The sequence below is a fragment of the Carassius carassius genome, chromosome 40 (genome assembly GCF_963082965.1).
Source record: "Carassius carassius chromosome 40, fCarCar2.1, whole genome shotgun sequence".
Classification (NCBI taxonomy): domain Eukaryota; kingdom Metazoa; phylum Chordata; class Actinopteri; order Cypriniformes; family Cyprinidae; genus Carassius; species Carassius carassius.
The window spans coordinates 9176186-9202027 of record NC_081794.1 but is presented as its reverse complement, the minus strand read 5'-3'; the positions used below and the strand labels follow the sequence as shown (position 1 = coordinate 9202027).

Here is a 25842-nt window from a genome sequence, read left to right as displayed (position 1 = left end):
TGTCACACATCCCTAGTATGTAACAGCCATTTTTCAAATCAAATCTGGTTAGATTGTGATCACTGTTTCATATTATGATGTGCTTTGGGGTTTGACCAAATTATGAACACAATAAACTAATTTTGATGGTTCGATTTATTTCACGCAAAACTTTCCTCTTCTTAAAACATACCAGTGGTATGAATGGGATTAACAAACACAAGAGTTTTACACAGATTTATATACAAAACAACAACAAACAGATTCTTGCTTTCCTAAACCTGGTGTTGTGTGACTCACTTCATGTAACATCCTGCTTTTTCCTTTATCTTTCTGCTTTTCTACCCTTCATCACTATCTCTCTTCTGTCGCTCTCGCTCTCTTCGCATCTCCTTCAGTTCTTGTCGGTATTTTCTTTCGATGAAGCGTTTCTGATGAGACATTTGAGGGAAGTTATCTGCAGAAGACCAGAGGGAAAGAACATGTAAAACAGAAAACCAAGAATTTCATAACCTTTAGCATTATATTAGCTGCTTCAGCAAACCAAAAAAACAAAAAAAACGAAACAAAAAAAAACCTGCACTGTAACAAACACCTTATTGCCATAACATGAACATGTTTCTTATAAAACCATTGCCAGTTTTAAAAAAAATGCCACAAAGTCACTCACATTTCTCTAACGCATCCATGGCTGCACTCATCTCAGCTTGCTGAATACTGTCGGGATAAAATAAAAAAAGTTACAAATGTTCAACAACTCAAAAAAAATGGGATCTTTATCAGTCTACTGAAAGGATTTAATCCAGTATGTATGACCCACTGAACCTGCACTGGGGCTCTTCATCTACATTCTCTCAACGGCAATGTTAAAATAAAAATTCAAGGGTGGCAAAACATTTTTCAATTAATTCATATTAAATATATTAAGTAATATTAAAATAACTGAATAACTAAAAAAACAGGTAAATGTCCCACAAATACATTTGGGTTTAGTGAGCTACTGAAAACTATTGTAAACGCATCAGAACTCAAGATGTACTGTAAGATGCAGGCTCACTGAATAGAAAGTGTTGTCTGATGCATAGAGCAACACAACAAAAATAGGAAACCAGCAGATGATAAAAATGTCATGGGACAAAAACGTAGATTAATGTTCATGAGAGCTTTTAGGTGGCACAAAGGTAGCACTGGACATGGCAAATTCTGAGAGTGACATACGGAAGCTGTTTTTGTCAGGGCCAGACATTTATAAGAGCAGATATGTAGCGATTTGGCAATGAGGGTAAATAACTGGGTGTATTAGTACCTTGGTCCTTTTCCACAGCCAATCCGTTCACCTTTAAAATACACAGCCACTGTGTAGGTCCTTGCATGAGAAGGTCCAACTGTCTGAAGTGTCCTGTAAAAGAAGAAGAGGACTATCATAGTTAAAATGAAAACAAACAAACTGAAACTGGATCTGTAATCATATTTCAAAATTATAAGACTTCAAACTGAACAATCAGCGCTGAACACAACCGTTTCTCTAAATATCTCTCTACAATTTAGTTTGAATTAGTCCAGCTGATTTTTCCCGTATAGTTTAATGTGAACTTTATTGTTGTAGGGTTAATGTCACATCTTACTAGAAATAAGATACATCAGCATTCCAAACAATCCGAGCATTCCATGTTCGCAATGGATGATCTAGGAACTACAAGCAATGACTAAGAAAAGAGTAACGAAAAAATGGAGGCAACTGGGCTCTTGGGAACCTTCAATGCAGCAGAAAAAATTTGTAGTCTTCCCTAGATCTGTGCATCGACACAATCCTGTCTCTGAGCTGTGCAGACAGTGGATGTTCCTTTGACCTTATGGCTTGGCAAATATCCCTAATCAATTAAATTTGCAGCACCTGGACTTCAATCAAACTGATCTCAAAGATGACCCAGAGACATGGGATGCAACCAGGGCTAAATTGTAGAAATGAAATTTACATAATATGATGATTAGTTTTCTCCTTTCTCTCCTTTCTATTTATTAAATTGGCAGTGTTATGGCAAATCTGGCCTTATAGGTTATGGAGTGTAGATTAATGTAATGTGGGATATATACAGTATATATAAAACATTACAGATACAGGTTTGAATACTTTTGCAAGGCAAATACCCTTTTTACAGAAAATTGAAGAGGTAAATCAAAGGATGGTAATGGAAAGAAACTTCTTACTTGTATAGAGGAATGTCTGGCTCTTTTCCCTCTGTCCGCAGGGTTAGACAACATTGCTGCAGCTGCGATTTTGGATCATTCCAGTCCTGGTTCAAGATAAACTCCTGAAACAATATTCAAACAGCAGTACATTAAAGTTAAACATTTTTTATATACACAAGCACAAAAAACCTGCACACATCAGTTAAGCACTTTGAGGAGGTTTCTTTCATGCCAGTGGATGTATAGACTAAGACCTGGTATGTGTCCTAAAATCCTTTTACATTATGATTTTCATTAGATCATTCCCAATGTCTACAAACTTTTCAATGCTTACGATGACAGATTCACTGGGAATCCTGTTCAAGTATCTCTTTTTTTTATTCAGCCTGCAGTGCTGTATCAGGAGTGATTTTATATCATTTATGCACTTAAGTCTTTATTTATGTTGAGGCTGTCTAATTCAGTCACTTCTCAGAACATTCACAGAGAGAGAAAAAAAAGACAATTTCCTTATTGACAGGAGCAGTCTGCTGTATAACCATATTCTTTTAAATAAGGGCCATTCAAAACAGTTTAAATGTCTATTAATCTCACACTTTACCTTAAAAAAAATGTGCTCACTGCACAAGATGCTAAAAAAAAGACATCTATTGCATGTACACAAAGATGATTAAAAACAGCCTTGTCAGTATACAAGACTATATCCTATGTAAATGTCACCTTATTCTTTTCAATTAATTAAATTTTTTCATTATGTGCCTCTGACATAGAAAATGGGTAAATTTTGCTTATGATTGATAACATGTATGTGTATAAATGTGTAAAAAAAAAAAAACCCTGTCATACCTTGAGTCGTGGGAAAAAGCAAACATTCATAAATGTATGCACAAACTCCAGGTCTTTATCGATGTAAAGAGCTGCAATGAATGCTGGGGAGGAAAAAAAAATTAAGAAAAATTTAATAGCAACAACGACAATAAGCATTATGAAATAATAAATAGATATAAAATGACTGGGAATATTAGGATTAATAATCCTCCAGAAAAAAAAGATAAATAATCATTTATGAAATAAATTAAAAATCCCAGAGCTCTCACAGAATATATGTTGTTTTTATTTAGCTGGTTATAATGAGAAAAAAAGTGTCCTTTTATATTATTTAACAGTTTTGTTATAGTTCAATAAAATCAAAAGTCCCTTTCATTAATCTGCAGTGCCATGTCACACTTACACTCCAGTAGATCGGCTAAAGTCTTGGTCCGCAACGCAACAGGTCGTTTGGTCTTGTCGTTGGTGATGGCATATTCCTGCATGCCCAATTCCTCTGCAACCTTCGCTTGAGTCCGGTTATTCACCAAGGAGCTGCGCAGAAGCTACAGATCACACACAAACACACTTCACAGTTCTGGGGTTTACACAGACTGACCAACCAGAAGAGAGGGGGCACAGTAACTGGATTTTTGTACTATAGAAACTGATAAAACTGAAACCAATCTTGGGATGAAATGAAGAACAGATGAGGGATACACTCACTGTCAAATGTCCTTCATGATGGTCTGGGAAGTGGATGAACAGATATTCAGTGGCCAACAGCTGCATGATAGAATCTCCCAGGAACTCCATCCTCTGGTTGTGGCCTCTGCAGACAGATACGGCAGCTGCATGAAGCACTAGCCGACAGTTAACTAATGATAAAATTACTGTTGTGGAAAAACAGCCTTTGTCTCTGTGAATTCACCATGTGCTGGAGCACAGACACTGTTGTCACAACCTGATGTATCAATTATTATAACCAATAAAAACATACGCAAATGTTTGAATTTTTTTATTGTCTAATGTTCAATAAACTGTTCCATTTGTATATATATAAAATAAAAATAAAAAATAAGATGTGACCGTCACAGAGACACTAGAACACTTACAGGGTGAGGTGGTTGAAGCCCACTGTTCGCAGAGTGAAGGCCCGTGCAAGGAGACGTACGTGAGTGAACAGCACTCCAATGGCATCCTCAAAATTAGTGAGTTTCTGCAGAACTGGAGACGACTTGATCAACTGCCTGTCTGTCAGAGGCTCTTGCACCTAAACATACAGCGGAACATTGAGTGTGTGCTTTTATGCATGAAATAAACTCAACTATTATATTACTACATTGAAGCTTACAGAGTGTTCATTTACTCGACCTCGAGTGGTTTCATACCCAGACTTTTATTCATCTTCCGTACACAAATAAAAATACTGTAATATTCTCTCACTATTTTTTGCCCATCCATTGAAAATCTCCAAAAACTATTGGCTTAATTTTTTTTTCATTCAAGTCTTCTGAAGAGACAATCATTTTTACTATGAATAGATGTAGTTTAAGTTTTATTCACATAAAAACATTGATTTAAGCACATACTGTGCACAGAGCACATTCAATATGGTAAACATGCTTGATGCCCTGGAGAGCACACCTCATTGGTTCTTGTGTGTCCAGTTCTTACATTTTTCATTTTATGGTGTTATGTTCTTTTATGAGTCTAGAAAATGTTGGTTATGATGACTTTCAAATAATGAATATATATGATGAGAGAAGATTAAAAATATCTTTATTTGTGTTCCGAAGACGAACAAAAGTTTTATGGGTTGAAGGTATGAAATGATGAAGGAATTAAAATTTTGGGGTAAATGGTCTCTCTAAATTCCCCTGCACAATTCAATGAATGCATATTTTAGGAAAATTTTATTCAAATGAGAGTGGGCATGGCCATTTAGACCTTGAATGCGCAAGGTTTCCTGTTTTAGCCACTTCCTGTTATATTAGCTGAATAATAAATAATAAAAAAAGGATCAATTATGCTGTTTGACATTGCAAATCACGATCATAATCACGATCATAAATCAGTTTGTAACAGTTTTACCGTTTACTGAACTTTGTTATTCTTACACTGAAGAAAGTGTATGCATGTTCTGTCTTACACTTGTTTATGACATTTGACCATTAAAAAAATCTATTCTGCTCACACCTGTAAAGGATGAGGTGGAAAGTTGAGCCAAACATCCCTCAGATCCTGCAAGACAAAATGAGAGGAAACAAACTGAATACAACATGACATAGTCCATTTGAGAAGAATAAGAGAATATGACAACTCCGAATCAATGGTTTATTTTTTTTGGGGGGGTTGGGGGGTAGTTTTTGTTATGTTGTGTGATAGCAAGGATATTTTTTCATTTTTAAGCTTAAGGTGCATTAACTTATTTAATAATGACAGCATCAGAGTCACTCTCAGATCATATTAAATTATATTTATGCTCTTTATGCTGTCACTGTTTCTCTGTTTACATCACAACCAAACAGAGAAGTTCTGCTGAAAAAACCTGACTGTTCTCTAAAATTTATTTGAAATGACAGCAGCATCAGACAACATAACGATTGAATGGGATTACTTTTACTTCTTATGAAAGTATTTTAACACTATATACATGATATTGGGAAAAGTATGGGTAGAAGACCAACTCAAAATACAGAAATGAATTCTGAGGATAAAGTAATCACAATTTATATTTAAACACCCTGTTAGTTTTAAATGTAAAATATTTATATTGGAACACATTATCTTACCACAATCTCTCTTTATCGTACATTATAGTCTAAAAGGCTCACTATAACAAATCAAATTAAAATAGGTTTAGTCCTACAAACATGCACAATAAAATTCACCTCACTGTTGAACAGCAGTCTCCCAAAGAGTTGCTTGGCTTCCTCTAAACCACCTTCCAGGTAAACGGCCCCTACAAAAAAACAAAAAAAAACAAAAGTGCTGCTATTCAAAAATTGAGAATAAAGTGACAAAGTGGCGAGACATACAGCCAAGTATGGTGACCCATACTCAGAATTCGTGCTCTGCATTTAACCCATCCAAAGTACCCACACACAGCAGTGAACAAACACACACCATGAACACACACCCGGAGCAGTGGGGAGCCAGGGGAGCAGTTGGGGGTTCGGTGTCTTGCTCAAGGGCACCTCAGTCGTGGTACTGCCGAGACTCGAACTCACAATCTTAAGGTTAGGAGTCAAACTCTCTAGGCCACGACTTCCCCTAATCGGGTTTCTTTATAAACGAGAAATTATGCATTTATTAAGCAAGGACCATATATTGTTGTAATAATATATTACAAGAATACGGTTTTGACCTTCCAGTCAAATACATGCAGTCTAGGTGAACATAAAAGAATCTTCTTTCAAAAATATAAAAAAATTGTAGATCTTAAAGCTAAAACTGTCAAATTCTATAAAAACATGGATATTTGTTTGCACTTAAAATGACCTAAATGTGCTTCATTAAATACAAAAAGCCTTGAAAAAGGACATGAGCTACTAATGATGCACTGAAATTTTGGCAACCAAAAAAAAAAAAAAAAACTGCAATTTTTAGTACCTTTTAACCTGCACCTGGACATGGGCTGAATAGAGCGTGATTATTGACTTTATAGCGCATTTGTATGATTACCATTACCATCTCTATAACTGGCCATCAGCACGTCAACACATGATAACTGACTGTATGAGGAGAAATCATTGTAAATGCTGCATTTCTAGCAATTTCAGGATTTACTGTAATTGGCATACGTAGTTAAATCTTTTTATTTTTATTACTCCAATTATTCCTATTGTATTTTTCTAGTGCTCAAATAAATCACTTATATGATGTCAAAGACTCTGTCTATTGTTTTATAATTGAAAATATATGCAGTGGTATGTTTAATGACTAAAATAGTTTGTAGAACCCTTCAATACAGTTGGTAAATATTCTTTATATTGGGGGGGGGGTGGACTAGACATAGTATCAGAAAAATGGTTGCAGGAAACACATTTTTCATGGCATCTTCTTCAGATTTGAAATAGAAACTCATGAGACATGTGACTTTTAACCCATTATTTTGCTAAGCCCCTTTCACACTGTCATTCCGGCAAATACACGAGTAATGTGTCCCGGTAATTGTTCCCGGGTCGCTAGATTTTGCACTTTCACACTGCCAGTGATTACCCGGAATATGTGTGTGCTTTCACACACAACCCGCATTGATCCCGTAACGACACGTGACATCAGGGCGTGACATGTAATGTACGAGTCGAAAACGCTAGGCACATTATACTTTCACTTAAGCCAGCGAATGATATCAGCTTCAGTGCAGAAAGTGAGGAACTAACTGATCTCTGCTTCATTAAAGTTTGCACATATTTTTTTGTCAACTCTGGTTGATAAAAAAAATTAAAACCCAAAGGGTCTAAAGGGTGCAAAATAATGCTTTATATCTCTCCTTTTTCCCATACTGTGTCTGCATGACACGCAAACAGAAATCAAATCATGGCGACATGTCGTGTGGTATGGATGGAAGCAATGGAGTCTACAGAGTTCCTGGTTCTGGGGGTCCCATGTGTTTTTTTCACACGTTTAGTTTGAGCAGTAAAGACGCAGTTTGAGATCTATCTAAAGTGGATATGCACCTAGGGCAGTTTTTACAACATTCTGTAAATGTGTTCTTACAAAACACAAACTAAGTTTCTAAAACTATGTTTGCAACATAAAAATCAAAATCAACAACTTCAGTGGCATCAGTGAGTGGAAATACAGTATAAGTATATTAAATACAGACAGACAGCATACATGATAAAGCACTAACCTATCAGGGCCTCAAAACAGTTCGCCATGGCATGTCGGAGGTCTGACTCCCTGCACAGGTCAGGGCCGTGGGCATATAACATGAACCGATCCAACTCCAGTTTCTGAGGATGCAAAAACAATGATAAAGATTAACATAAAAAAACAACAACAAAAAACACGCTACTAACACCCACCAGCACAAAACTGAAAACAACATGTTGCATGCCAAAAGATGTGCCAACACACGTCAATTAATCAAAACAATGATAATTATTAGTTATGCAAAGGTTTAAATTCACTTTAAAAAAATAAAATATATATATTTTTTTTATCGTTTTGGGTTTGCTGGGTAAGGCGCAGGACAAAAAAAAAAGATAAATTAAATGACAAATAATAATAAAAAAATGTTTTTGGAGCTATAATTTATTTTTAATTCACAGTGTGCTGAATTTTTGGATTATCTCTTATATCTAGTAAACATTTACCTTAGCAAGCATTGCAAGATGCTGATTCTGAACAATTGTGGTGCGATATGTGGCGCGTCCTCCCTCCTCCAGGTTTGGGAACAGGTAATAGAGATGCACACTGGAAAACAAAGACAAACATAAGACTGCAACAGGTGAGAACAACAAAAGATTCAAAAGCTAAACTCAGTGAGACATGCTCTATGTAATGACAGATTAACAGCATCGTTGAAATGTAAGAGGTCTCACCTGGTCAGAAACTCAACAACTGCATCACCAAGAAACTCCAAACGCTCATTATGATTGATTCTGTTAAAAGGACAGGGATTACACCATTTAGTTGTTATATTTCAACTGCCTTTTTAAAATTGTACAATTTATAAAAACAAACAAACAAACAAAAAATCATAAATTACCAACACAAGAAACATATGACTTGACTAAAATAAAATAATACAATAAAACACACACACACAGACCTGGAAGATGATGGGTCATCCTGGCCCAATCTTGACATAATATTAATCAAGGTGTTAATTCCTAGTGAAAAAGACCGAAACCATTAGTAGAGTAGGGCTACTTCTTCAAAACAGCTCTCAAACACATTTACAGAGAGATTTTGCTGACCCTTTTTCCTCATGTACATATGATGCACTTTCCGGTCTCCATATTTGGGTTGGCGTATGCCACAATTTGACAGAGAATTGCGAGCATGGTCAGGATTCATCCCAAAATTAAGATGATGACTGGGGTGAGTCATTACCAACTCGGAAAGAAAGAAAAGCAAAAAAAAAAAAAAAGCAAAGTGATGTTATAATGTATAACGGGAAACCAGTAGATTCAACCAGTACTATTTTGCATAATTATGCCATAATTTTTCATTTCTGGAACTGGAGTTACATTATAGTGGGTTAATATCCAGCTGTTATCGCAAATTAAACTTACGGCTTCAATTCCAAAAATCTTGCTTTGATAGTCCTTTACTTGCTTCTTTGCAAATCCCAAGTGGACTTTAATGCATCTTAGGTTGTTGTTAGGTTCAAATTTAGGTAATTGTTTCTTAAAAAAAAATTATGTTTTATATTCAGCATTATAAATAAATATTTTTTTCTGGCACACATAAATGAAAATAAAATCTGGTGGAGCCAGAGAAAATACTGGCAGAGCAAGGAAAAACCTAAACTGTTAAAGTCTTCTTTTGCAGCCCTGGTAACCTGTGCTGCAATTTTCCAGAATGAAAAACAACCCTGCATTTAAAAATCTTTACTCTTTCTTTTACCTGCAGCAGGCATCGTTCCTTGAACATGTAACCGACCAGCTTGTCTAAATGCATCAGACACTGGTGGTAACGTATGTGGTGGGTGAGAACTGGCAGCATCATGGCATGCTGCAAAAATAAGGCATTGGACTCAAATATTAGCCCCAAAACCTGTCTTAGATTCAATGATTTTTCAGGTTTTTATATGGTCCATCAGACAAAAAAAAGCACAATGATTATTTTAATTAAAATAATTATTAGATTATTAGATTAATATTAAATCAATTTATAAACAGGCTTATAGGTTACATTATAAGTTTTACACAGAATTAACACCATTCTCTGCTTATTTGTTTACAGTCAAAACAGAGAAAAAAAAGTCTTTAATAAAACAGACAAACATTTGGTAACACAGAAACTGCACATCCATAAATGTAATCCAGCAGATCATTATTTTTTGTGCTTTATAAATGTAAACTTCATGTTCTAAGGCATTTATGATACTGTACATATAACATATCTTTATATGTGTTTAATTTATCTTGTTTGATTTCAACATCCCTAACCCACTTCAGTAAACCCAAGTTCTGAATTGAATGTGTGTTTGTGTAGTATACGTGTACCTGGCAGACATCAGAGCGGATACCAGTCTTCCAGAAACCCTGACTGCTGAGCTCCACTGTGACCTCGTATTCTTCTGCCTGATCTTCTGCAGAGCTTCCTGTAAATCAGTTTTTGGACACAGTATTTACACCATTATGACAATAAACCTACACTTCCTCAAACCACAATGTACTGCACTAAAACTTCTTGCCACTCTTCAAACTGCTCATTCAGTTAATGCACTTTTTTTTTTTTATGAAAAAGAATTTAAAGATACCCTTCCACTATGATCATATTAATTATTTTAAGGTGTCTTTGTCACATCAGCTAATTGTATGTACATATATAACGTGTGCAGACACTTACCTCTCTTTGCATAAACTTCTGTTTGTCAATTTGTTTAACCTTCGGGCTGTTGGCCAGCAAGTGCTGCAATTTCACATAACTCTTCCACAACTTTTGATACCTGCAATGAAAGCAGTAAACTGCAGTGTTTCACTTTTTCAGCATTATACAATAAAAACATTATTAGTAATAACTCAATGCATCAAAATGGTATGATGCTTGAAAATGAAGAAATTATTTCTTTAACATTAGTGCAAACACCCTTGAATTAAACATGTGTTAGGAACCTCAGCATAGTATTGGTTTAAATCAAATGATAAAAACCACTTCAGATAACCATTGCCATTAGAAGTCAAGCTAAAAAGAAAAAAAGAGAAGTGGTGAGCGCTCAGTCAGACTTACTGTGGGTCTCCGGCGTAGCTAAGCTGTGCAGGTCGGATCCCAAAATGCACAATGATGGGGAAAGTGATGACACTGGAATTGAACTGCTCACGATCTAACTGGTCAATCCTCACAGAGCTGGGTTTCTGTGTGAATACAGGTACATACAGAAGCACACATTTAAAGTGCAGATGTGTTTTCATGACATGACCGTGGACTTGAACTTATTAGTGTGGATGCACAATCATGCAAAAGTTTTTGGCTACTGATGTCAGTGCAGAAAGACTCTATAAACACTCTAAATGTATCTGCCCTTATTATTTATATATTGCACAGTATTTCCTATTATTAAAAAATGGTGTTTTACCATGCCAGGGTTGGTGACAATCATGCCCTTGCACTCCTCAGCATATTTCTGCCACTCCAGCTCCTCCCACTGAAGCATGTTGGCGATCTCCTCTTCAGGAACCAGAGCTGTGCTGCTGCGCAGCAGATATAGCAGCACCTGGTGCATGGACAGCACCTCCTTTCCTCCATCTGACACCACAACATCAATCATAGTGATGAAGCATTCTCTCTACTTGTATGAACTATTCACCAATAAATTGGCGAGTGATCAGTCAAATTTAGGTATAAAATACTGCTCAAACATTTTTTTTTGTTTGTTCATGAGTGAAATGGAGAAGGGTATTTAAAATGTACCTGGGAGGAACCGAACGAACCGTGGCATAAAATGAAACTTCTGACAACCTGACTGGCCGTTTTCATCAGGGCCTGTGTGACAGCAAAACTATATTACTATGGCTTATAAGCTTATGGTGTGCTTGTGTAGAGTTAAATGTGCGTGTGCATGTTACCTGTGAGATTCCAATCATATAACTCCAAGATGTCTTTAAAGAGGTATGATGAAAACAGTTCCAGGCCTTTAACGCAGTAGTTCTGGTAAAACAATTACAATTACACGATTATAATAGCAGAGCATTTGTGGGTCACGTCACATGTGTTAGAAACAACCAAAATGCCTGAAATAGCATTAAAAATGTAAATAAAAAAGGGAATGAAAAACTAAAATTAAAATAAGTTTTATTAATGATTAAGTCAAATCGTCAAGATGTTTGTCTCATTATGAGAAATTTAATTGTATATATTAATCGTACGCAATTAAAGGCCATGTTGCAGGTTAACCACCACTTTCGATTAATGGGTACATAAATCACTCAAGATATGTATATCATTTTTAAAATGTCTCAAAAATGGTCTTAAAGACCACTTTTTTAAGTTTTTTGGTATTAACGTTTTTTTTACGCAACTCGGTGATGACGTCACGTTGGGGAGAAGTTGAGGAAAGGTAGCCTCAGCCTAGAATGATGTCGCGTTCCAGGCAACCCGTAACCCATGTTTTTCCAACCTTAAACCCGTGAAAGTGCACTGGAACGGCAGTCAAACCCGTTACTTCCCACCCGTGAACTCGTGTCTTGTACTTGATCGATGTACTCCGAGTTCCGAGGTCACACTGGACGCGAAACAACGACAGCCCCTACGGATAATACTGCCTGCGGATGCAGTATTTATGCATGTGGTACACATGGAAAAAAAATGTAACGTTGCAATAAAATAAATAATCTAGCTACAATTCCTTGCGCTCAGAAATTTTGGCGTAACTTGCCTGGAACGGTACAAAGTCGTTAGTCGTGGTATGAAATAGTGATTACAAGCTCAAAAACCTGCCTGGAACGCAGCATCAGAACTATAGCGACTGACTGGGATGAGAAATGTTGTTTCAAACGTAGCCGCGTGTCTGTCGCTGTGTTTGGCAGATGCTTGTGTGGGCGGTGCTGTCCCATGGTAGTGCGTTTTGGTCGCTGTTGGTCGATGTCTGTCTGTCTATCTATCTATATATCTAGTCTATCTATCTATATATATCTATGTATTTATCTATAATCTGCGCTATCTGAATACTCTCGTCTACTCTCGTCTCTCTCTAGTCAAGCCGGGCTTTGGTAAATTCTCTCCCCAACGTGACGTAATGCAATGCATTGTGGGGAAAAGGAGACCGCTGTAAGATAGTACCTACTTTTTCGTATTACATTCCGTTTTGTGATACCCAACAACATAAAATACAATGGATAACAGTTTAAATGTTTATTACCAACAATCAAATTGCACAAATTCGTTGAAAAATTAACCCTGCAACATGGCCTTTAAGTATGTGCATAAAAATGTTATTCACAGTAACTAACATTTCCAGAAGATGATTACAGTGAACTGAAGAAAATGTGGACAGTGTGAAATCTGATAATGTGGGGTGACACATACCTCAGGTGCCATCTCTTCTATAAAGTGGATGGTGTAATCGATGTTGAAGCGAATAACCCGACACAAAGGGATCTAAAGGGGGTGGGAACAGTTAGTCTGGGAGATATGTGTGATATGTGAGAACTTCATGCTCAAAACACCACTTGAATGTCCTCGTTAAAATAGCCCATGTGACATCAGTGGTTCAACCTTAATTTTTTTATGCTACAACAAAAAGTAATTTTGTAGCTTCATAAAATTACGGTTAACCACTGATGTCTGCACAGAGGAAAACAAGTCATATAGGTTTGAAACAACAGAAGTTTGTGAATGACAAATGTGACATTAAGCAGAACCTAATTTAACATTAAGATAACCTGAACTAAATTATATTAAAACCACAATCATCAATGGGAATGGAATGATTTTTGAATGATCTAATGCAAATGCATAAATTAAAGAACACAGACAACTCATTTTCATAATGACCAACTCAGCCCAAATTAGCAACTATAGTAGCGATATCGAGGGCAAAATGGGCAAAGACGTGCTGTTTCAGGAGTTAAATAATGGCGCAAATACTAGTAAATTGACTAACGCAAAACTTAGTAAATGACGCTGCATGTTTTATTTGAATACTTTCCTTTCATAAATGTTGAAACTGAAACTCCTACAAAAGCATATTTAGATATAGGTTTTTTTTTTTTGTCGTTTATTCACAAAAAGGACCATATTATAATCTAGTTAGTAGGTCTGACTGCAACAATGCAGAAATCACATTCTTACATTTGTAAGTGGTGTATGAGAAAAGCAGGAAAAGCCCTCAAACAGGTACTCATGGTCGTCATACTCAATAACCGTGGGTCTGTCTGTCTGAGAGAGAGAGAACCAATTATATTCACAGGTAGAAACAATATAAAAACTGAAAAATAAAATTGATGAATACTAGATGATTAAAACGGCATAGAAACCTACTAGGAAGTTGGTGGGTGGGGACACAGTTATTCTGTAGTGGAACAGTTTGCCAGCATTGTTACACATCGGCCGGCATGATTTCACTGGCTATAAGAGAAAGAAAAAGTTGCTGACCAATCCTTGCTACGTTTCTGGACCTTGATCATGGTAATAACTCAAGAGTTTTCAGTATTGTCAGTTGATTTGGTTCAAAATAAGTCAGACTAACTGAAATAAGCCTGCTTTATTTGGTAAACTTGTTTTATGAAGCAGGCCCAATGTGGTTTATTTAATCATCAGTTTTGTGTTTACGTTCAAACTGTGAAATGTTGATGTCACTCAGCCCTAACTCTAAATTTTAAATATGGTTATTTTTATTACAAAAACACATCAATTCGCTACAGGAAGACTTTGTTCACCCCTGGAGCTGTGTGAGAGACTTTTTATTAAGGATGGGCACTTTTTATTTAACTTATTTTGGACTGATGCAATTAAAAACCCGCAGAGTGCCATTAAACAGCTAGAAAGATCAAAGAAAATTTTTTATATTACTCTGACTGGATTCGTCTGAAAGAAGAAAGTCATATACACCTAGGATGCCTTGAGGGTGAGTAATGTATGGACTAATTTTAATTTTGGATTAACTAACCCTTTAATGGGCTGCTATAAGAGGTTTATACTTTATACTTATACTTAATTTTGTAATGCAATGTGAATATACATGAACATTTTGATTAACATCAACAACCATTAATAAATGCTATAAAAATCTATTGTTTATTGATAGTTCTTGTCATTCAATGCATTTACTTTAAAATAGACTCTCTCTCTCTCTCACACACACACACACACACACACACACGTTTGTTTTTGTGAAAAGTGGGGACATCCCATAGGCGTAATGGTTTTTATACTGTAGAAACTTTATATTCTATCGCCCCTTCACCAACCCTAGCCCTAAACCTAACCCTCACAGGAAACTTTGTGCATTTTTACTTTCTCAAAAAAACTCATTCTGTATGATTTATAAGCATTTTGAAAAATGGGGACATGGGTTATGTCCTCATAAGTCACCCTCTCCTTGTAATACCTGTGTCATACCGATGTCATTATACAGAGTGTGTCCTGATATGTCACAAAAACAAGAGCACACACACACACACACACACACACACACCCCCCCAAAGAGAACAATATATAAAACTTTATAAGACTTTACAATAAGGTCTGGTATCTCTGCAAAGTTTCATAGGATTTTGACCATGGCAAAGCCCTCAAAAATGGGCCAAACAAACAAATAATAATTATAATAATGAAAAAACATGCCAAAAACAACAGCCTTAGCCCTAAATATGGTTCTAAAACAGATGAAGTGATTGAATGAATGCACGTATACCTGTTCACCCGGATAAATACTGTGTCGGATTCCAGTTCGCCTGGCTTTGGCACTGCACTTGCATAAGGGTCCATCGTTGATCTGAGTTTTAAACACAAGAATAACTGTACGCCACAAATATACACACATAAATCACACAGTTAACACTTAAGCACATGTCATAATTTCAGAACTAATGGTTAATTTTAGGAACTCTTTTTCCCACTTTGAATCAGTTCTGAAAAAACATTACTGGATCTGACATAGATAATAAGTTCTACTGCTAGACGAGAACGTTGCCGAACAAGTCAGTTTAAAGTTAGTTTAATTGTTAATTGTTAAAATTAAAATTAAGTGTAAATTGTTTAAAGCTAGCTACATTAATAACATTTAGTTTAAGTGACAATTCACCTTAAAAAATTAAAAAAAAACAAAAAAACAAAACAAGACAACTCTGTCATCACTTACTTACCTTCACATTCCAAACATAAAACTTAAATCCAAGTCTTATAAAGAGATAAAAAATTATGTTATACGATAAACATATGCAAGTAAAAGTTATTGTATCTTGTCACAAGCTTAATTAAACCACTCAGTTCATTTGGATTTGTTTTACAATGCCTTTATAACCCACTTGGATATTTAAGTTTTGGTTACCTGAACTTTCACTCAAGGGACAGAAACCTAAAGAAAAATCTCTAAATCTGAGTTCTGAAGACTAATCAAATTAGTCTTATGAGTCATGAGATCATTTTTGGGTGATCTATCCCTTTATTACCACAGGCCTTTTAACATTATTGTCCCCATTATTTGTCTGTGCCACAGCAATAATATATATATATATATATATATATATATATATATATATTATTATTTATTTTTTATTTTTTATAATCGCTAGCTTAAAATGGCTTTTTGAGCAAAATAACCATCATTTCTTTGCAAAATGATGAAGTGCACCTGTCCAGTGTCATTGTACCACAGCTCCTCATGGAGGCGGTCAGGGTGAGCTTTCTTTCTCTTGATCTCGGCAGAGGTGGGTAGAGTACCCAAAAACTGTACTCAAGTAAAAGTAAAAGTACTTCTAGAAATATTTACTCAAGTAAAAGTACTAGTCTTGAATAGTTACTTGAGTAAGAGTAAAAGAGTATCGGATAAAAAATCTACTCAAGTAGTTAGTTACTAGTTACTTTGGGTCATATATACTGAGCCTATTTTTATTTAGATATATAGATAAAATGTATGTAATGTATATGTGCGTGTATAAATGTATATATTTCATCAGCCTTTACTCCAATTTATGTAATTTATTATAAAACCCTGTCTGTTTGCTTAAGTAACAGATATAGGTGTCATGCCATAACATATTTTTAATACGACTGACTTTATATTAAATGTGAATTTAACATTGAAAGTTAATGTGATATAAATATTGCTACTAATCTTTCATTGTTCAGAAAGAGAGCAAATAACATTTACATTATTAAAGATAATTTTCACTGACAGTCTAGATTTCAATCACTCTCAGAAACTCCCATTAAAATCACTGAAACTGTTAACACTGTGAAATCAATATCTTAATTAAAAATTCGTACACACATCTGCACTTTGTTGTTTCTGATGAGAGAATTCGCCAGAAAGAGGTGTCCAGTCAGGAGCGAGTGAAGGAAGTAACGTCATTTTAGCGATGACTCATCTGAACACTTCTGATTGGCCAATGCTTTAATAAGCTCAAAAGGATCATGTGTGATTGGCTATAATGCGCAGTGCTGTAAAACACATCTATCTCTGGCTCAGCGCCAGCAAACGATCACAGATCTGAATTTAGCAGCTGATGATATGACTCACTGAGTTCTCACGCCGGTGTGATTGTATTAAAATTAATAAAATCTTAATCGGCTATTTTTTGTCTTTTGGAAGCTGCATTCAACTTGACTCCCCTCTGTTATAAGCCACACACATACAACACACATACAACAAACATACAATGTCACAGTGGTATCGTGTACTGTAATCGAATGTAGCCCAAGTTATTACCTGTTAAACAGTAGACAGCACACGCGGTGTTCATCTAATAAGGATCTCCATCGCTAGCAAATAATAGCCTTTGCAGATTTGCTTTCAATTCAGTGCAGTTCCAGCCACGTCTTCAACGCTCTTTCTGTTCTTAAACGTTACAACTCCGAGTGAACCACTTTAGACGCTCAGCGCGTGCGGCAGGGGAACTGAACGACTCATTCAAACTGATTCATGAACCAATTCACTAGTTTGCCAATTGGTTTGATCAAGCCTTTGAACAGAATTGACTCAAAAGAATGAATCATTCGCGAATGGGCATCGCTCATTGTCCAGAGAAAAGTAGACGGCGCGTTTGGAATAAACTGAAGCATTTATAACATTTATTGCATTAAGATAAAGTAACGAGAGGAGCGTCGCTCACAGTAACGAAGTAAAAGTACAGATTTTCCCCCAAAAATTTACTCAAGTAAGAGTATAAAGTACCCATCTGTAAATATACTCCGAAAAGTATTAGTTACCCCCAAAAATTACTCAAGTAAATGTAACGAAGTAAATGTAACTCGTTACTACCCACCTCTGGATCTCAGCAATGACATCAAACACCTCAGAGTCAGAACTGCTTGAGCAGCTGCTACCGCCTCCATCTGAATCACATTCTGATTCGCTGGAGCTCTCATCTGCACAACACAACAAATTTATCTTTCTTTTAGAGTTATGGCTGAGCGACATAGCTAACACAAAGTGTGTTTTTTCTTATTCCAGTGCTCTGAAATTAAAACAAAATCAAAGGAACATCAACTTTCCACACTTTGAACGTAAACTTAAAACTGCTGTCAGGCCCCAGGGGCCCATTTCAGAAAGGAGGTTAAGTGAAATCTCTGAGTATGTTAAACCTGAAAAGACAGAAACTCTTTCCGTTTCAGAATGGGAGGTTTGTCAAACCCGAGAATGTAGGTTAAGTCAAGCTGTTTCTGAAAAAGAGGTAACTTATACTCAGAGTCAGTTACCAACCTAACTTGGTCAGGGGCAGGTTTTCTTCAGTAAACCCAGAGTTCTTTATAGTCTCCTTCCCTCTATTTAAAGTGTAAGCAGTGTTTAAATTCATTCATTCACACTGCAAAAACACTTTTCTTACTGAATATTTTTGTCTTATTTCAAGTACAAACATCTAAAAGTTCTTACGTCAAGATGCAATTTCTAAAGATGAAAAATTATTTAAGGTATTTAGTCTTGTTTCCTGAGGGAAACAAGTGCATTTAAGGTAATTTTACATGTAAAAACATTTAAAATGGTCCGCCATAGGGTAAGAAAAATTATCTAAATGCAAATGGAAACATACATATTTTTTATTTCTTACCCGACTGACAGATAATTAGCAAGACAGGAAAAATCCCCCTCTTTTTTTTTATGTAGAAAATGCATCTCGATTTAATAATATTTTGATATTTTGGCTGGAAACAAGACAAAAATTCTAAGAAAAGCATTTTTCGCGGGACACAGTTATTTAGTCATTGCACATATTTTCATAATGCAGACACAGTCATAGTGACAAAAATGGCATCTCCTTTTATACAGGATCCTGTAGACGAGGAGGCTGCATAAATTCGTTGCAAATTATAAAAAAATTTCTTTCTGCCATATTCACATGCATAGGCTATTTATTTGAGTGGTAGCATTTTAAATGGTAGTTTTCTTTAAAACATCTGAGATGCAGAGCACATTAGTAAGGCTTTCTGATAATTTTTTCCTTGGTAAAAATCGGTCAAAGATGAGTTTCACTGGACTGTAGGTCAGTGTTATAGAAATTGATTTAAACGTGTCTAATCTGATAAATTATGTTCACTTGATAACATCTGCGACATATTGGGAAATAACCCAATAATTTCCAGTGTGGTTGAATGCATTGATGACACGCATATTCCACCTTCCGAAAATGAAACTGATTACTCTAAGGAATGGAACATTGCCAGATGGAGGGGTAGTACAAGATACATGCCATAGCCACCACCACAGCTGTTAAATAAACAAAAATGATTTCCAATTTATTTGGTCATCTTTGTTTTCTACAAATATAAAAGAAGTAACAGTTGATATTTTTTCTTTTGAATTGTAAAATTCTTCTACTTGACCATCTCCTCTTAATCTCTCAGTGGTGCTGGTGCATGTTCTCCCCCCATTTTCCGAGCCTCTGCCTTCTTGCTGTCAACTGAGTACAAGTCAGTTGTTAATTTGATTAATCTAATTAAGATATTACACAGGTCGGATTAGAGAATATTTAATTAGCCCATGTGAAAAGAGCATTAAACTACAGGTGCTGGTCATATAATTAGAATATTATCACAAAGTTGATTTATTTCACTAATTCCATTCAAAAAGTGAAACTTGTATATTATATTCATTCATTACACACAGACTGATATATTTAAAATGTTTATTTCTTTAAATTTTGATTATAACTGATAACTAAGGAAAATCCCAAGTTCAGTATCTTAGAAAATTAGAATATTGTGAAAAGGCTCAATATTGAAGTGCCACACTCTAATCAGCTAATTAACTTAAAACACCTGCAAAGCCATTAAATGGTCTCTCAGTCTAGTTCTGTAGGCTACACAACCATGGGGAAGACTGCTGACTTGACAGTTGTCCAAAAGACGATCAAAAGAGGCTGGCTGTTCACAGAGCTCTGTGTCCAAGCACATTAATAGAGAGGCGAAGGGATAGGGATAACCGCACCCTGGAGAGGATTGTGAAACAAAACCCATTCAAAAATGTAGGGGAGATTCACAAAGAGTGGACTGCAGCTGGAGTCAGTGCTTCAAGAACCACTACGCACAGATGTATACAAGACATGGGTTTCAGCTGTCGCATTCCTTGTGTCAAGCCACTCTTGAACAACAGACAGTGTCAGAAGCGTCTAAAGACAAAAAGGACTGGACTGCTGCTGAGTGGTCCAAAGTTATGTTCTCTGATGAAAGTAAATTTTGCATTTCCTTTGGAAATCAGGGTCCCAGAGTCTGGAGGAAGAGAGGAGAGGCACACAATCCACGTTGATTGAGGTCCAGTGTAAAGTTTCCACAGTTAGTGATGGTTTGGGGTGCCATGTCATCTGCTGGTGTTGATCCACTGTGTTTTCTGAGGTCCAAGGTCAACGCAGCCGTATACCGGGAAGTTTTAAAACGCTTCCTGCTTCCTGCTGCTGACCAACTTTATGGAGATGCAGATTTCATTTTCCAACAGGACATGGCCCCAGCACACAATGCCAAAGCTACTAGTACCTGGTTTAAGGACCATGGTATCCCTGTTCTTCATTGGCCAGCAAACTCACCTGACCTTAACCCCATATAAAATCTATGGGGTATTGTGAAGAGAAAGATGCTATATGCCAGACCCAACAATGCAGAAGAGCTGAAGTCCACTATCAGAGCAACCTGGGCTCTCGTAACACCTGAGCAGTGCCACAGTCTGATCAACTCATTACTGCAGTAATTGCTGCAGTAATTGCATTGCTGCAGTAATTCAGGCAAAAGGAGCCCCAACTAAGTATTGAGTGATGTACATGCTCATACTTTTCATGTTCATACTTTTCCGTTGGCCAAGATTTCTAAAAATCCTTTCTTTGTATTGGTCTTAAGTAATATTATAATTATCTGAGATACTGAATTTGGGATTTTCCTTAGTTGTCAGTTATAATCATCAAAATTAAAAGAAATAAACATTTTAAATATATCAGTATGTGTGTAATAAATGAATATAATATACAAGTTTCACTTTTTGAATGGAATTAGTGAAATATCAACTTTTTGATGATATTCTAATTATATGACCAGCACATGTATATTAGAAAAAGCTGCTGCACATTTGAAATAGACACTGAATGAAATTTAAAGTCAAAAGTTTGTAAAGTCATGTATCCTACACCCATTAAACTTTTATGCTTAAAGCTTTACATTGATTGATTATTTTTTTATAGTTCATTTTTAGATGCTACTCTTCTTTTCCCACCTTATTTAGTTTTATTTATTTATTTATTGCCATGGGATACCATAAAAATGAATATTAATTCAATAATTTACAGTATTCACCTCTGATATTATAACAGTGATTAAGAATTAAAATGACACATTGACTCTTTGGGTGCTGTTGCCATGGTGAATCATAACTTCAGAGCTCCATTGATCATGACTTCTCATAGTCGCAGTGCATGCATTAAACTCAAACGTCAACCTACGGTAATTAGAGTGGATTGAATTAACACAATTTAGCTGTTCTGAAACCGAAAACTTCACATCTCGGGGTAAGTCAAATCAGAGTTTAAGTTTCAACTCAGAGTTGGTTTAACCTCCCTATTGAAACGGGACCCTGGTCATGTCTATACCCCTTCACTTCTACAATATTGCAGATTTCGACCCAACAATAAAATATCATTAGAGAAACTGTATATATGCATCTAGAATATTGCAACTCCCTTGTAATTGTAAGACATTGCGGACTGCCTAAAACATTTACTGATTTTTATTTATTTATCCATGTAAACAAAGAATGATTTATTTATTTCATTTTCATTTCTACACAGAACTAACATGAGCAGGTGTCTTGCCCACAGACAGGTAACAAATATTTGGCATTAAATAGTTACATTTAAAAATTGACTTTTCACACTTTTGAGCCATATTCTGTACTTTCGAAAAGCACAAGCAATTTTGTCATTGCAAAGAGATAAGACACATACAAAGTTTAATGAAATCACTGAATGTTGTAACATGTTCATAATGTTGCAACTTTTATGGAATATTATAAAATACACTGTTCATACCTTCATCCTGGTCCAATTTGATCTTGGGTGGTTCCCAATTAGGTCTACTCGATTTGGCTCGCTTCTGCCTCTGACCAAGCTCTTCCTCAAAGTGCTCATACAAATCTCTCAACTTACTGGTTCCCACGACTGTAGAATCACCCTAAAGATGAATAAAACACATGGAAGATGAGAAACAGCTCCCGAGTATATGATATGATTGGTCATGACACCTTCAAAATATTTAGTACAAAACTACATTTTAAATGGGAGTATAATTTTGTGGTAAATTGGTAAAAATGTCAGGACTATCTGCTTGTCTGCAGTTTGTGTTGATTGCTGTAGTTACCACTTGGTCCATAGGATCATTGGAGTAGTAGTTTTCAGCATGTGTACAGCGGATCCAGGCAGGTTTGAGTAACTCCTCATCTCCTTTCTCCTCCTCATGTCGGTCAGTGGATGTCTCCTCTACATCTCTAGTCCTGCTGTAGTTCACCATTCTCTCTCGACTGCCTGAGGTGCTGTCTGTTCTCCTCTCTTTCTCCTCCTCCACACGTCGGCGCTTTCTCTCTCGACTGCCTGAGCGACTGCGGATGTGTTTCCTGTGTCTGTCTGAGGTGGGTGAACCTTGCTCATCTCTATGCCGATAGCGTTCTCTGGGGGATGGAGGCAATATTATATGCTGTAACAGGCAACCCAGAAAAAAGCTTACTGAACTCTATAAAAGTCTATAAAAGCCATGTGTTTGGAGAGATTTAAACAACTTCACTGAAATCACACATAAATGCAGTAAAAGTTTGTTGCTTGTTAATAGTCAGTCTTGAGGGTAATTTTTATGGACGTCAGTGGTTTGGTTACCAACATTCTTCAAAATATCTTCTTTTGAATTCAAGAAAAGAAAGAAACTCATACAGGTTTGGAACAATATTGGGGTGAGTAAATGATAAAAGACTTTTAATTTTTAACTATCCTCTAAAGTCATATCAGATTCAGTGATTAATTATAAAAGGATAAACTCTTTGATAGCTGTCTGTATACAACCTATTCATACTGTGAATAAAATGTTATTTTTCTTTCTGCAAAATGAACACAAGTTTTGAAAGAGTCAATCATATTTAAATGTGGGATTGAATATAAGTCAATCATTATAGTTAAAATTATGATTGCTACGATCAACTGTTGCCAGAAGAGATCTGTGCATTAAATCTTGCTGTTTAAATGCATGCTGTTTAATTTTTTTTTTCATTTTATTACTAATGAAACACATTACTACTTTATTACGATCTATTTTTTTTTTGTGCAAATTCTACTTAATTGAACAGCATTTAAATGCTATATGCTTGTTACTGTATTATTATTCAACGGCTCTGTGTGTTATAATTCAATTCAATTACAGTTTATTTGTAAAGCGCTTTTTACGATACAAATCATTGCAAAGCAACTTTACCGTTTCATCAGGACAGATGAAACTATAATTTATAGTTTCATCAGGACAGATACATTTTGTTGTGTTGCATGGTAAAGCTTTTCTTGAAAACTGGATCTGTGTGTGACACAACCGTCCCAGAGCAACACATTTAATGTCACCACTCGCACAATGAAAAAAAGTGAATTAAATCATTATTAGTAGCATTTTGGTTAATTAATATTAGTTTGTACTCAAATGATTTACATTTAGAGTGCTCAAGTGCAGCAGTGTGTACAAGTGCTAAAAATATTTTGAGTTTTTAGGAAAGAAAAAAATTTATTTTGTGACACTTCGCTGCAGCATTAAACATGTTTTTGGGGTATAAATGCGGTGTCAGAAGCCACTTCGATAATTTTAAGATTACTTATAATAACCTGGTCCAAACAGAGGCCTAATAATTTTTTTGATAACAGAAAAAGCAATAAAGTGTGTTACCTGCTGCGGTGTCTTGATGGTACATGCTCTCTGTCATAGTCTGCTTTATACCGTGGGCTGTCTGAGCGCCTGCGCTCTGAACTGAACCCTCTGTCCCGTTTGTCTCCTCCAAACTCTCGGTTATGCCGGCCTCCATATCCTCCATAGCTGTGGCCCCTGTGCCGATGCTCATCATGGTGACGGGGTCTTTCTGGGGAGCGGGAACAGGTGTCCGACTTGTATTGCAGAGGCGGGCGGGAGCGATCAGGTTTGAAGGATCCTCCGGGCTGCACATAAGCTGGATTGAAGCTCAGTGGAGGAGGGAGGTGTGGCTGTGGAGGGTAGCTCATGGGATATGATGGCGGATAGGGCATGGAAGGTGGAACTGAGGGTGGCACAGGTGGAAGAGGTGGAGGGGTGATGGTGGGCATCATGTAAGGGTAAGAGCTCTGAACAGGCACTGGGGCGGAGCTGTCCGAGTGTTGAAGAGCAGGTGGAGGAAAAGGGGGCGGCTCTGAGAAGACCGGTGGGCGTACGGGGCATTGGGGCAGAGCATTAGAGCCCTGTGAGGGTGCAGGGAAATGGAATGATGGCATGAAGTCAGGATGAGGTGGCATGTAGCTACTGCCGGCTTGAGGGTTATAGATAGGACCTGGAGCAGCCGGAGGGTCGTAGTGATACTGTGGAGATGCAGGCCGATACATTGGACCCGGAGCGGCTGCTCTTCCCCTCGGGCATACACGGCCAGTGTGGAAAGACATCTGTAAAGAAGACATAGATGTGAGAAAGATGTGGATATAGTCAGAGATTTTCTTATAAAGATTGTGTACAACTTGGATCATATAAAGACAATATTTATTTTATTGCTGTCTGTTTACTTCCTTTCAATAAATTTGCAGTCATTTTACTATTAGTTACATTATATATATATATATATATATATATATATATATATATATATATATATATATAGTGCCATTTTACATTTTCTTCTAAAATGAAAATTTTTCTCAGTCTCCCATATATAGGTTCAGCAATATTACTTAAATTGTAATGAATAGGTTCTTTTCATTGCCATTAAAGTTAAATAACTGAACATAACACAGGAGCCTTTGTGGTTTAAGTCAGTCAGTGAAAATTTTGACATGGTATACAAAAATCTAAACAACTGGCCTTGCAAGCCTGCTTCGTTATACAGGTCTTTGGCAGAGTAAAATCTTTTAGTCGTTTCAAAACCTGATTTGAATGAACAGTGTTTTATCACTCTCAAATGCATCTTGTATTTTCACATTGCTTTCTAACACTAAAAAACACTGTCAAATTGATATACACAGTTTCAGCATTAGACAAAACAAGACTTAATTATGAAGTCAAACATTTCATTCCAGAAGAATACAAATTACCTGTAGAAGGCTTTGCTAACTCTTGGAAGCTAAAGAGAAAAAACAGTTATGCTGTTTATTATGTTTTATGTTTACTGCGATAAAAATGCTCAGTTTATGATGCAAAGCTTTAGCTGGTTCACAACACGGTGTGTGCTGCAGCCAATCAGAATGAAGCTGCCTGACATGTAGTACCCCATGAGAACGCGAGAAATTATACTTGCAGAAATAGACTTCTTGTTCTGTAGGTGCATCACTGCCACCAACTGTGCTG

General features: G+C 36.3%; 1 protein-coding gene across 1 annotated transcript; it reads right to left on the bottom strand.

The window, feature by feature from the left end:
• Window positions 1-119: 119 nt before the first annotated feature.
• LOC132122084 (ribonuclease 3-like) lies at window positions 120-25728 on the bottom strand. The gene is given in 33 exon segments (XM_059531966.1): window positions 120-436; window positions 650-696; window positions 1286-1378; window positions 2188-2291; window positions 3016-3098; window positions 3401-3542; window positions 3703-3808; window positions 4092-4249; window positions 5176-5220; window positions 5871-5941; window positions 7838-7940; window positions 8304-8403; window positions 8532-8591; window positions 8762-8822; window positions 8910-9048; window positions 9562-9669; window positions 10164-10231; window positions 10234-10261; window positions 10510-10609; window positions 10891-11015; window positions 11237-11406; window positions 11572-11643; window positions 11727-11808; window positions 13186-13257; window positions 13951-14037; window positions 14140-14226; window positions 15515-15595; window positions 16454-16511; window positions 18087-18189; window positions 22326-22467; window positions 22654-22960; window positions 24208-24947; window positions 25590-25728. Coding segments are annotated over 32 exon segments (3858 nt in total). The 5' UTR covers window positions 25590-25728; the 3' UTR covers window positions 120-320.
• Window positions 25729-25842: the final 114 nt, after the last annotated feature.